This window comes from Hemibagrus wyckioides, linkage group LG14 (genome assembly GCF_019097595.1).
Source record: "Hemibagrus wyckioides isolate EC202008001 linkage group LG14, SWU_Hwy_1.0, whole genome shotgun sequence".
Classification (NCBI taxonomy): domain Eukaryota; kingdom Metazoa; phylum Chordata; class Actinopteri; order Siluriformes; family Bagridae; genus Hemibagrus; species Hemibagrus wyckioides.
In genome coordinates this window covers 24,629,000-24,643,698 of record NC_080723.1, presented here as the reverse complement: position 1 = coordinate 24,643,698, position 14,699 = coordinate 24,629,000, and the positions used below count along the sequence as shown (strand labels likewise).

Below are 14,699 nucleotides of genomic sequence, written 5' to 3'. Positions count from 1 at the left end.
ATCCATCCATAGACCCATCCATCCATCCATCCATAGACCCATCCATCCATCCATCTGTAGACCCATCCATCCATCTGTAGACCCACCCACCCATCCATCCATCCATCTGTAGACCCACCCACCCATCCATCCATCCATCTGTAGACCCACCCACCCATCCATCTGTAGACCCACCCACCCATCCATCCATCCATCCATCTGTAGACCCACCCACCCATCCATCCATCCATCTGTAGACCCATCCATCCATCCATCCATAGACCCATCCATCTGTAGACCTATCCATCCATCCATCCATCCATCCAGTCAGGATCTACCTTCATTTACATTTTATTTGAGGGAAAAATCAGACTATTTACGGTTAAAAAACAAAAACAAAACAACAAACAAATAAAAAATTCTTAAAAGGTGTTAAAAGTACAAGCGTAGAAATGCACATGGTGTCACAAACTTCCCTATTTACAAGTGATGACGTCGTAATCGTGATCTAAAGTGGCCGCGTCTAATTAACAAACGTATGAATGTGAACAAATCTCCCTTTACACGTGACTGGAGTAATAAAGTCTTAATAAAGTCTTAATAAAGTCTTAATCTTGCGCAGCTACGATTATTTGATAAAAACACATTTTTTATATATATATTTACACTATATTACAATTTCACACATTGTTAATGCATTTCTACAGCAACCGCTCGTGTCAGGATTTATAAACTCCCTGTGGGCGTGGATCAGGATTTCGGCTCCGCCCACAAATATCTCGACTTGGCTGGATGGGTTGCAACAGTGGTCCCTGTACCCTGATTCAGATCCGTGATGTTAAAGCGACGTCGTTCCATCAGAGAGGATTCGAACACACACAGGAGTATCTGGGATACAGTCTGATGAACGTCCGGGTGGGTTTTTTTCCTGACACAGTAACTGATATTTCCTTCGATCACAAGCTTCTCATTTAAATAAACACACAGAAAAATTCTCGAATCATAAACACGCACATAATTAAACAGAACAAACAAAAACAACAGCGATGAACTGGCATCAAGTAAAAAAATAAAGACACAAATTTACAAAACACACTCCTTAAAGGGCTCTCACTGGAATTCTGGGAAGTGGATGTCCCACATATGAGGGAATTCTGAGAGTTTACTGACCCATACTGGGAATGGGGTATTACAGTATTCTGGGAGAAGGAACTGAATATCGGAATTCTGAGTTTAGCTATGCATACAGGGGAATTCTGGGAGTTCAGTGAATCATGCATGGGAAATGAGAGAGATTACACAGCTGTAAAGCTCACTGATGGAATTCCAGGATGGAATTCTGGGAGTTTGGTTACCAATACAGCAGAATTCTGGAAGTTTTGGGACCTGTACTGTGGAATTCTAAGAGTTTTGAGACACGTACTTTGGAATTCTGCATGTTTGGGAATCTGTAAACTGATGGCCATCATTGTTGCCATAGAAACAAAGGTATCTTTAGAGATTTTTAAATATTGCTACGTTTCTTTACCTTAAAATCACAGAGTTACAGTTTAACATGGAGAACGGAATTGCAGGAGCTGGGCGAAGAATAGTGGAGAATTCTGCGATTTTAAAAATCTTTACATTGTGTGTGTGTGTGTGTTTTCCCTTTTTCTCCATTTCATTACGATCCTGACTGTGTGATCAGAAACTCTGCCCCCCTCCTCCTGACAGGTAAGGGTTGCCTGGGCGTCGAGGCCCCGCCTCCATGTGGTGGTCGGGTGTGGTTACCGTGGTGATGGGGGTGAGAGGGCGGGTTCGGGGGCTTGTCTCTGAGTGAGGGTGGGACCACGGAGGATTTAATGGGGATTATTCTTGTGTCCATGACTTCACAGTCCACCTGCATCATCAGCTCATATCCACCCTGAGACGAGTTATACACCGACTCTGAACACACACACACACACACACACACACACACACACATCAATCCTGCTGCAGTCAAAGTGTTTTATAAATAACGCAGATTTTTCTTGAAGATTTGTTACCGTTGATGGCCATGGCAGGCATAACGAGGGACATTTTGGGACGTGTGGTTTTGTTGTGACTGATCGCAGGGAGAAGCAGATGATCCTGAGAGAGAGAGAGAGAGAGAGAGAGAGAGAGAGAGAGATAGATTTAATTTTTAATTAATCCAGTAAGGGTTTATAAATTGCTGATAAGCATGTGAGCATGCCATGTGTCTCACCCGTCTGAAGGAGACAACATAAAATGTGTCCTCACGTCGATCGATGGCATCCAGGAAGTCACTGTAGCTCACCTCAGGACCAGGTAAGAGCTGCAGCTGACTGTACACGCACACACACACACACACACACACACACACACACAGGTATAATAATGTCCTTTATCACACACTAATCTGAAATGCATGCTGGGTAATGTAGTCCTGCCACCTCTCAATGGAGCGGTGCGTCTCGATGGGGAGGTAGCGTGAGAAGTTCGTCTTCCTGTGCTGAGCTTTCTGCTGGAGAAAAGAAACACACACACACACACACACACACATAATATACACAGCTCCTCCAGAGGAACCATTTCAGGGATATTTAATCTGTTTCAGGAACATGCTGGCCTTATTTTCACAGAAGGAACCATTTCAGGAACTATTTAGGTAGGTTTTACATGACAGGAACATTTCCATTCAAGTTTCCCACAGAAGAACATCTGAAGTCCACCATGTGGTACATCCATTTTCAACTACATCTTCGGGTTCCACCAGAGGAACCATTTCAAGAGCATTTTAGTGACATTTCCACCAAAAGGAACCATTTTAACTCTCCATCTAACTGTCTGACTGTTTATCCCTCAGCCGTCAGTCTGTCTGAACATCTCCTCTTTGTCTAAACACTGCATGTCTTGTGTGTGTGTGTGTGTGTGTGTGTTCATACCTGTGCTATTTTTGCCTTCTGTGCGATTTTAGGTTTGCGGTTCGTCTTTTTCCTGTTGATCTGATGCCGATGAACCCAACCACGCAACTCATCAGCCAACCTGAAACAAACACACACACACACAAATAAATAAACTCCTGGCGATTATAACACACATGAGAAGGTTTTGACCCCGGTCGCCATGCCAACCTGAGTGATTCAGAGCGATTGAACTGTCTGCAGTCGGAGGAGGAGAAGAGCCGGTCGATGTCCTGCAGGACGAGATCCTTCACCTCACTGAACACACTGCTCACGTTCCTGTGTGGAGAGACGGAGAACGTCATTAATAAGCTGAATGAATATTGACGACTGTGATGATGATGATGAAGATGAAGATGAATAATCTGAGCTGTAACCTGAAGTGAAAGGTCTCGGCGTTCTCCCTCTCCACCTCTCCTCTCCTCCACCTGTCCTCTCCTATGTCCTCCTCACTATCCAGCCTGTCCTCCGCCGCTTTGTCGGTCACCACGTGGTCCGGCTCGTACACCAGTAGGCGTCGCCCCGTGTGAGGCTCCTCCCCATCCTCCAGCGCAGACGGCAACTTCCTGTCCGTGATGCTGAGAGAGAGGGATGATGTTATATTATGTTTGTGAAGTTTTTCATTAGCAGGTTAATTGCTGAGGCGTCGTCTGTGTTTTACCTGACAGGAGCGAAGCTGAAGGTGATGAAGAGCAGCAGCACCATCACACACACCGCTCGCTTATTGGTGCCCGATTCAGCACCCTGTTTCACACACACACACACACACAGTTTATTTGCCTATTTGTAACTGTCAAAACTTCAGTCCATCAGTCGGATCATCTGACTGTCTAACTGACCGTCTGATCTATCATCCACCCAGCTCTATGTCTGACCATCTAATCATGTGTTTCTCTGACCTCTTTGGTGGCGAGTCGGAGCCGCAGGGCGTGGTTCTCTCGGCGCAGGCGCTCGTTCTCTTGCTGCGCCTCCCTCAGCTGAGCCTCCAGGTTCTGTACATACTCCTTCTTCTTCTTCCGGCTCTGACACGCAGACTCGCGGTTCTTTATCATCCTCTGCTGACGCTTCAGAACCTTCATCTGAGGAAGAGGAGGAGCACAGTCAGCCAACTGCTCATCACATTACCACCAAATTCATCATCACCACCACCACCAACATCATCATCATCAACACCACCACCACCATCATCATCATCATCACCACCACCATCATCATCATCACCACCACCATCACCACCACCACCACCATCATCATCATCACCACCACCATCACCACCACCACCATCATCACCACCACCACCACCATCACCACCACCACCATCATCATCATCACCACCACCACCATCATCATCATCATCACCACCACCACCATCACCACCATCATCATCAACACCACCACCACCATCAACACCACCACCATCACCACCATCATCATCATCAACACCACCACCATCACCACCATCATCATCATCAACACCACCACCATCATCAACACCACCACCATCATCATCATCAACACCACCACCATCATCATCATCAACACCACCACCATCATCATCATCAACACCACCACCATCATCATCATCAACACCACCACCATCATCATCATCAACACCACCACCATCATCATCACCACCATCATCACCACCACCAACATCATCATCACCACCACAATAATAATAACAGAATAATCAGTGTGCCACTCCAGTCCCTCCCCCTGATACTTTATTCCTTACAGTTACTGACTCCTAGCTCATGGTGGAAACCTAATGTGTTTGGAATACTGAAGTGTATGGAATACTCAACTGTACAAAAAACTAATAATAAAAATGATAATTCATGGGAATAGTGAGGTGTAGGGAATGAGGTAAGCACTTAAGTGATCGAAAATAAGTCAACACACACACACACACTCACACATACTCACACGCACACATACACTCACACACACACACATACTCACGCACACACATACTCACACGCACACACTCTCACACGCACACACACTCACACACACTCACACGCACACGCACACACTCTCACACACACTCTCACACACACTCTCACACACACTCTCACACACACAAACATACTCTCACACACTCACTCACTCACTCACTCACTCACTCACTCACTCACTCACTCACTCACTCACTCACTCACTCACTCACTCACTCACATCAATGTCGCTGCAGTTGCTGCCAGGCAGAGAGGATGCTGGGATGATGGGCTTGGTGGTAGGCGGAGCTGTAGGGCTGGTGCAGTGCATGCTGGGAGACACGGGCTCCATTTTAACAATGGCCGGAGCAGAACCCAGACACACCGACGGGGACAGAACCACTGCTGCAGAACACACACACAAAACACACCAAGTGATCTGTAGGATCATCATCACTCTTAGGTGTTTTTGACCAATCAGAAGACAGTAAAGAGAGGAGGAGGAGCCTGTACCTGGTTGTGTTCCCTGCAGGATCAGTGTTTTAGCAGCCACACAGACCGGCCTCGGCTGTAGCACAGGCTTACTGCTGAGAATGGAGCCAGCATTCACTACACACACACAAACACGCACACACACACAAACACGCACGCACACACAAACACGCACGCACACACAAACACGCACGCACACACAAACACGCACGCACACACAAACACGCACGCACACACAAACACACACGCACACACACTTAATAACCAGCAGTTTTCTCAAGAGATTCAGTTTATCTCAGACATTAAGAAGTGTGTGTGTGTACCTGTGGTCTGTGCTACTGTGGGAATAGGAAGTGTGGGTGGAGCTTGCTGAGGGGGCGGGGCTGTGCTGGCCACAGTAACCTCCATGGCACCCACCGGGGGTGAGAGAACATCCCCATACATGTAGGGGGGTGTGGGGGGGTTCTCACCTTTCACCTGGAACTGAGAGAGACTTTATGAACATACAGAGGCAGAAAGACACGACTGGGGGTCATTTATTAAAATGATTAATGATTCTCACCGACACTGCTTTTAATAATAATAATAATAATAATAATAATGAAGAGCTTAATAAATTAGTTAATTAAGAAATTAAACTCAATAAACCCATGAATTGAAAATGTAAGCCGAAAACTCTTATATCTAAAATAATTTAAAAATAAATTATTTATAAATAATTGCATCCAACAGATGTGAAGATAAAATTGAAAATTTCTTAAGCTTTACTTTTTTTCTAGAAGTGTTTTATATTAATTATTAATGTGAGAATAAACCTGATTATTTTTATTAATTTAAATATATATCAGTTTTATATATATATATATATATATATATATATATATATATATATATATATATATATATATATATATATAAAACTGATATGTATATTTTTTTAATTAATTTAAATATATATATATATATATATATATATATATATATATATATATATATATATATATATATATATATATAGTATATATATATATATATATAGTATCTGAAGTCTTCATTTATCACCTAATGTGACAGTTTTTAATCTCTCTCTCACACACACACACACACACACAGAAGAGAAGGGGTGGAAGATCCTGGATACAGTAAAAACTTCAGGATGTGAGTAAAGAAATTTCTAAAGATAAAGAAGGAGCAGAAAGACAGAGGAAGTAAAGGACAAGGAAACGTTTACTCAGCTGCAGAGTCAACAGAGGGAGGGTTCATGCAAACAAGCCGTGTGTGTGTGTGTGTGCGCGCGTGTGTGCGTGTGTGAGAGAGAGAGACATAGCTTGTAAAGTTGTAGATTAGATGCAGTGTAATTAGATGTGTGAGAAAGTGTAAGTAGATGTGTGTGTGTGTGTGTGTACCTGTGCTTCAGTTAAGGAAGGTAGAGAGCTGTCTGAAGCTGGCGAGGACGAAGGAGATGGAGGCTCTGCTTTGACTTGAAACACTAAAACACACACACACACACACACCAATAAACATAGGATAACAAGCAGAATCTTAGCTTGCACTAGCACACACTCCCACATAACCATTCACACACACGGTCTCACACACAAACACATACACACACACACACGTCCTGTCTTACATACATACACACTAGTTACAAACACTCACAAACGCATGTCCAATCTCTCTCTCCCTCTCTCTCTCTCTCTCTCACTCACACACACATCCAGCCCCCCCCTCCACAAACACACACCTGTCCATTCTCACAAATACGTCCAGTCTCTCACACACACACACACACACACACAAACACACTCACACATGTCCACCGGCAGAGGTTGTGTTATGGTCATCTCATCCTTCATTACTGACATGTCACCTGAAAAGAGAGAAAATCAGCCATTAAAGCATCTAACATTGACAGTGACCACACCATCAGAGTCTCAGGAACATCGCTGTGTAATGCGGTCACTATAACTGCATTTCATCATCATCACCATCATCATCATCATCTCCTGCTCACCTGCAAGCAGTTTGTTCTCCATGTGTTTCCATGGTGCTACAGGGTTGTCGGGGTCAAGGGTCAGCACGAGGTCATTGTCAAGCTGTGGAGATAGAAGTCAGAATTTGAGACTGAAATGAACTTAGCTGCTTCTCCAAGAGGTTTGTGTGAATTTCTGTGAGGGTCACATCCACATCCCTCCTGCTCTCCAGCCCTCCTCATCCTCACCATCCAGCTGTACAGATGTTCTAACCACCAGCTGACTCTCTCACAGCGTCCACTGCTCTGTGCTCTCTCTCGACATCTCAGTGTCCAGTCTCCTGTTTCATTTGTTGTATTTTGTTCTGCTAAGGACCAAGGGAAGGAGAATGAAGGCAGCTAATCGTCCACTCTTTCTAGAACCAGCTAGCGTTTACGGCTAATCAGGTATTGCTAATACACTAGCACTAGTTACACTGCTGCAGAGATTCTACAGCTTAAAATATTCTTCACCTTCACTCGGAAGTTTCTAGACCTGATCCAACCACCACAACTGTCCTAGTGCTAATCCAGGATAACCATCCTAACACACTGAGGTCACACTGAAACATTTTAGCCCTGATTTTCAGTTGCTGACTAGCTTTGCAAAACTGAAGGCAAATCGGAGCTCGTGCACGCGAGTGACAATCATGAAGTGTGAATTATAAAATACGTGATCTGAGCGAGTCGCCGCTCCCGTGAAATATTTGTCATGCTAAATATCTGGACCTGTCGGTGACCCAAAGTCCTGCAGTGTGAAAGGAGTTCTGACTGAAAATACCTCGGCGATGACCTACAGCCAACAAGAGAGTGAGATACAGGGCAGCGGTCAGTTTGGGGAGGAGTTATAGACCACAATATCAGCAAGCATCAGTTGGAGCACAATATTAGGGTTTAATAGAGTTTATAGGTTTTTATCAGAAGTAAATGTCTCAAATATAGATATATCAGAATAAATCTTTACAGTTACAAACAGAAATAAAGCAGAAACATTTGCTTGACCAGCCGCATCAGCAGCTGGACACTGCAAAATTATTCATTTGGTCAATTCTACAGAACGCACAATCCTTCTTTCCTGCACTGTCCATTTGGATGGAGAACTTTTTGCGGGGCAACATTTCCAGTCTCGCGCGAGAACTCTGATCTCACGTGTGATCTCGCGTTATTACATTATTATTTCTGGCGTACGTTCGGCTGTGAAACACAGTTTGTGGAGCAGACAGAGGTGTGGGAGATTCTTCCTACTGTGAAGTCATACAGTGTGAAAGCTCCTGTTACTGATCCATCATATAGTGTGAACACAGAGACTGAATGCTAACACAGATAGCGTGTGCAGATAGGTGCAGTGTGAACACAGAGACTGAATGCTAACACAGATAGCGTGTGCAGATAGGTGCAGTGTGAACACAGAGACTGAATGCTAACACAGATAGCGGTGCAGTGTGAACACAGAGACTGAATGCTAACACAAATAGCGGTGCAGTGTGAACACAGAGACTGAATGCTAACACAGATAGCGTGTGCAGATAGGTGCAGTGTGAACACAGAGACTGAATGCTAACACAGATAGCGTGTGCAGATAGGTGCAGTGTGAACACAGAGACTGAATGCTAACACAGAGACTGAATGCTAACACAGATAGCGGTGCAGTGTGAACACAGAGACTGAATGCTAACACAGATAGCGGTGCAGTGTGAACACAGAGACTGAATGCTAACACAAATAGCGGTGCAGTGTGAACACAGAGACTGAATGCTAACACAAATAGCGGTGCAGTGTGAACACAGAGACTGAATGCTAACACAGATAGCGGTGCAGTGTGAACACAGAGACTGAATGCTAACACAGATAGCGGTGCAGTGTGAACACAGAGACTGAATGCTAACACAGATAGCGGTGCAGTGTGAACACAGAGACTGAATGCTAACACAGAGAATGAATGCTAACACAGAGACTGAATGCTAACACAGAGACTGAATGCTAACACAGAGACTGAATGCTAACACAGAGACTGAATGCTAACACAGATAGCGGTGCAGTGTAAACACAGAGACTGAATGCTAACACAGATAGCGGTGCAGTGTGAACACAGAGACTGAATGCTAACACAAATAGCGGTGCAGTGTGAACACATTAGAGACTGAATGCTAACACAGATAGCGGTGCAGTGTGAACACATTAGAGACTGAATGCTAACACAGATAGCGGTGCAGTGTGAACACAGAGACTGAATGCTAACACAGAGACTGAATGCCAACACAGAGACTGAATGCTAACACAGATAGCGGTGCAGTGTGAACACAGAGACTGAATGCTAACACAGATAGCGGTGCAGTGTGAACACAGAGACTGAATGCTAACACAGATAGCGGTGCAGTGTGAACACAGAGACTGAATGCTAACACAGATAGCGGTGCAGTGTGAACACAGAGACTGAATGCTAACACAGATAGCGGTGCAGTGTAAACACAGAGACTGAATGCTAACACAGATAGCGGTGCAGTGTGAACACAGACTGAATGCTAACACAAATAGCGGTGCAGTGTGAACACATTAGAGACTGAATGCTAACACAGATAGTGGTGCAGTGTGAACACAGAGACTGAATGCTAACACAGAGACTGAATGCTAACACAGAGACTGAATGCTAACACAGAGACTGAATGCTAACACAGAGACTGAATGCTAACACAGAGACTGAATGCTAACACAGATAGTGGTGCAGTGTGAACACAGAGACTGAATGCTAACACAGAGACTGAATGCTAACACAGAGACTGAATGCTAACACAGAGACTGAATGCTAACACAGAGACTGAATGCTAACACAGAGACTGAATGCTAACACAGATAGTGGTGCAGTGTGAACACAGAGACTGAATGCTAACACAGATAGCGGTGCAGTGTGAACACAGAGACTGAATGCTAACACAGATAGCGGTGCAGTGTGAACACAGAGACTGAATGCTAACACAGATAGCGGTGCAGTGTGAACACAGAGACTGAATGCTAACACAGATAGCGGTGCAGTGTGAACACAGACTGAATGCTAACACAGATAGCGGTGCAGTGTGAACACAGACTGAATGCTAACACAGATAGCGGTGCAGTGTGAACACAGACTGAATGCTAACACAGATAGCGGTGCAGTGTGAACACAGACTGAATGCTAACACAGATAGCGGTGCAGTGTGAACACAGACTGAATGCTAACACAGATAGCGGTGCAGTGTGAACACAGCCTAACCACTCTGAAAATCCTGCAGTGTGAACTCGGCATTAAGATAATCTAAGCAAACATTGTGGTAGATGCGGTGGTCCCCTGAGCAAGGCCCTTAACCCCCAAGCTGTATAAAATGAGATAAAATGTAAACCTGTGGATAAGATCTTCTGCCAAATGCCAGAAATCTAAACGTAAAAGATCTAGACACAAATCTAGGGAGCAGAAAATGTGTGAAAGAAAATCAAAAACCCCACTGGAGGTAATGTAGAACGGACATTCCCACAACCACTGAGCTACTCCAGTCACTCCAGCCTCATAAAACCAGTCAGCCTCTCCAGGGCTAATCCAAATAACGTACTGAAACAGACGACTGCGCTAATCCACAGTGCTTTCACACTTTTTTGTACACATGGTACATTTCAATCTCTGATCCCCTTCAAAGCTTCAGATGTGGAAGATCTCTGAGACAATTATGTGACTGGTTCAACTTGTCACATCACTTCCTGTTTCAAGCTTCACATTGGGGAGGAAGCTCATTACATACAGGCAGCAAATAAAAGAGATGGAACGATTCAGACTCTGCAGCTTCAGCTCAAATGCTTCAGTCCTATCTGATTAGATGTTTTGTAAAGTCAATATTTACAGATTTTTCCATTCATCCTCCTTTTCTGTCATTAAGAGGATTTATTTGTGTAGATATTTCAACATTTCCTATACAGTGTGTTTGTCTGAATATCCTGAAGCACACTGTATGGTCTCTAATCCTCACAGTGTGATATTTACACCAGCTTTGTGTTTAAAGCTAATGCAAAGATCAGAGCAGCGGTCCTCAGCCTGGTTTAGCCTCGGCTGCTGTCCCGGCTAACAGCTGTGGCTAATCCTGAGGGAACGTAACCCTCAGACTGCCTCCAGGTCCAGCATCAACTCTCTAGTGAAGCGTCCAGGGGAATACCAGAGCTCCTGAACTTCACAATGACTCCAACACCACATAATGGAGGAGTAATGTTAGCTGTTTCCTCACACACACACACAAGGAACATTCAGTGCTTACAGCTTAGGTGTGTGTGTGTGTGTGTGTGTGTGTGTGTAAGAGAAAGGACTCACCAACGTGTCATATTTCAGCCTGTCTTCACCCTCCTCCATACTCTCACACTGATACAGACAGGCATCTGAGAGAGAGATAGACAGAGAGAGACAGACAGACAGTGGGGAGGGAGAGAGACAGACAGACAGACCGTCTCTCAGCATGAGATTTTATGTTACACAACCCATTTACCTCAACGATGCTAACAGACCCGATGCTAATCAGTGTTACAGTTCATCACCAACATCCTCTTTCTCCCGTACAATGCCTTGTTTTTTTATGTTTATTTTCCTCCTCAGTGCTAATGTTCAAGGTTCATTCATGTTACAAATTACAGGTTATATATCAGTGTACCAGTTCTGATGCGTTAGCGTTTCTATAGTAACGGCTCATTCACTCTGCTCCCTGTTAAACCCGCGTAATCGTCGCTATGCGTGTTGTTTTTGGAAGGAGTCTCCGCTGTCAGTGCTTTGTAACAGCTTTTCAGATTAAAGGTTGTGGAATGAGATGTGGTAGCTCGATGGTTAAGGTGCTGGACTACTGATCAGAAGGCTGTAGGTTTGAATCCCAGGTCCAAGCTGCCACTGCTGGGCCCCTGAGCAAGGCCCTTAACCCCCAAACACTCAGCTGTTTAAAATGAGATAAAGTCGCTCTGGATAAGGGTGTCTGCTAATGATAGAAAGTGTAAAGTGGAATAAAAATCAAGTGAAAGGAGACACTGTGCTGTTTCGGAGCATCACACCTGAGTCTATGAATTTTTAGGAGATTCTAATGTATAATTTATTGCGCTGTATTATGACGTCATAACTTCATTTCACTCAATCGTCTTGGTTATTATGGTACAGTTCATCGCGTTCATCTTTTTTATTGCGGTATTACAACTGATCACAATGTTTATCGATAAATAAAGGGTCTCTTTAACCCTCAGCACTGTTCCTTTAGTGAATAATTCTTTTTTCTCACTTATCGCCATTTTTTCCGGTTTGTTGTTGAAGCTGTAAGACATCGATCAGACACTAACTAATATTACTCAGCTCAGACAAAACTCCTGTTTATTAAAACACACAGATTATTTAACACTGAAGCTAAATCTGATGATGTTAGAATTTAGACTTTATTGTGTAAAAGCAAATCGTCCATCACTCACCCCAGTCTTCGCTTGTCAGGAGATTATCCGCGAAAAAGCGACTGTCCAGATCAGACAGTAATTCCGCAGTCATAGCCACTGATAATGGTCAAATAAAGACTTTAAATGATGTAAAAACTGTGATTTTCTCCTATAATAAACAGACAGGCTGTGACTCTGCTCACCAAACACCTCCAGCATCTACAACATACACACCTGGGTCTAATCTACCGTCGAGTCCACTAATGACTAATCTCTAATTATTTACATATATTTATACTGCATTCTAATAATAATAATAACAATAATAATAATAATCCACTCTACAGCACACACACACACACACACACGCGCATTAAAACACACACACACACACACACACACACAAACCAGGAAATTGATTTGCCTAAAGGCAGTCGTCTTTCCTTTTTCTCACATTGTCCAATCAGAGCGCAGGAAAAACAGACGGACAACAAGGCGGACCAATCGGATTTTAAAACTAAGCGGCCGTCAGGTCAGATCGACCAATCGGTGGGCTGAACTAGAGAAAAAAGGGGACGGAACTTGTTCTTTTTCGAGTTTGTAAAATATTGTTTTTGTATATTTCTTTTATATATATTAATCACAAAGTATTTTTTTTAATTTAACACAAATAAATATACTGCAATTCCTGTAATAAACAATTCTTCTGGGCGAATATTTTAGATCAATAATATCATAATACTTTTGATAATGTAATAATATAATACTGTTCTAAAGTGTTAATAATAATAATAATAATAATAATAATAATAATAATAGTAATAAAATGTAAGTTTGTTGATTTAAGCGTCAAGTGTACCGTTAAGAGACTCTTATCTAAAGACCCCTTTTTAGGTGGCTGTGATATTCGCCTGATGTAAAATAATCGGCTTGCTAGCATCTCGGGCTAATTTTTTAATTTGTGTCAACAGTACGAATACTTTTGAACACACACACACACACACACACACACACACACTGAGCACTGTATTAGGAATAACAGTAGGTCCTGACAGAACAGTTCCACAAGATGTTCCTCTGAGCTTGTGGTCCATGGTGACTCCATCACACGGTTCCTACACATTTTACAGCTGACCTTTCATGATGTGAATCTCCTGTTCTAACACAAATCTAAGGTCTCCTCCTGGATTCAGATTCAATTTAATTTTATTTGTATAGCGCTTTTAACGAACATTGTCTCAAAGCAGCTTTACAGAACATAAGAAACAAAAAACATACAAAAAGTCCTAGATGTTAGACAAAATCATCCCTAGTAAGAACCCTGAGGCGACTGTGGCAAGGAAAAACTCCCTTAGATGGTAAGATGAAGAAACCTTGAGAGGAACCAGACTCAAAAGGGAACCCATCCTCATTTGGGTGACACCGGAAAGTGTGATTATAAATTATTATAAATCCCGAAGAGTGTGATTATGAACAATGTCCTTTCTGTGGTTATGTACAGTGTACAGTGTGATGTAGAACGTTAGTGTGTGTATTAATTAGGAGGTTGTTGTTGTTCTCGAAGTCCACATAGGGCTGGCAGCGTTTCTTTGAATATCCAAATCCTAATGAAGCAGAACCCAGCTGAAGTTGGTTCATCTCTGGATGCCTCGGGATCCTTGCAGGGTTGGCGTCTGTCTACTGGAGCTGGAGACAGGAAAGGAATTAGCGTAGCTGCCGTTCATGATATTAGCAGTACTAGATAATAATGTGCATTTAATCAGATGTACTGGAGTACAAGGTTATGGGATGAATTGTGTATGTCAGGCTAAAGAGATATGTCTTTAATCTGTGTTTGAACTGGGAGACTATGTCTGAGCCCAGAACACTGTCAGGAAGACTATTCCAAAGTTTAGGAACTGAATATGAAAACGCTCT

General features: G+C 43.3%; 1 protein-coding gene across 4 annotated transcripts; it reads right to left on the bottom strand.

Moving 5' to 3' along the window:
* Nucleotides 1-314: 314 nt before the first annotated feature.
* atf6b (activating transcription factor 6 beta) lies at nt 315-13,184 on the bottom strand. Of its 4 annotated transcripts, none has more exons than XM_058408466.1 (17): nt 12,822-13,184; nt 11,695-11,759; nt 7,371-7,452; nt 7,167-7,226; nt 6,760-6,842; nt 5,677-5,836; nt 5,375-5,470; nt 5,103-5,266; nt 3,824-4,003; nt 3,586-3,668; nt 3,302-3,502; nt 3,096-3,203; nt 2,907-3,006; nt 2,415-2,485; nt 2,207-2,306; nt 2,007-2,091; nt 315-1,905 (listed from the first exon to the last, which is right to left on the bottom strand). In XM_058408466.1, exons 1-17 carry the CDS (start codon nt 12,892-12,894, stop codon nt 1,643-1,645), a joined length of 1,974 nt encoding a protein of 657 aa, XP_058264449.1. In that variant the 5' UTR covers nt 12,895-13,184; the 3' UTR covers nt 315-1,642. The 4 variants fall into 4 exon arrangements, with proteins under 4 accessions (XP_058264449.1, XP_058264452.1, XP_058264451.1 ...); XM_058408469.1 differs by having other exon boundaries at nt 2,415-2,482; XM_058408468.1 differs by having other exon boundaries at nt 5,103-5,263.
* Nucleotides 13,185-14,699: the final 1,515 nt, after the last annotated feature.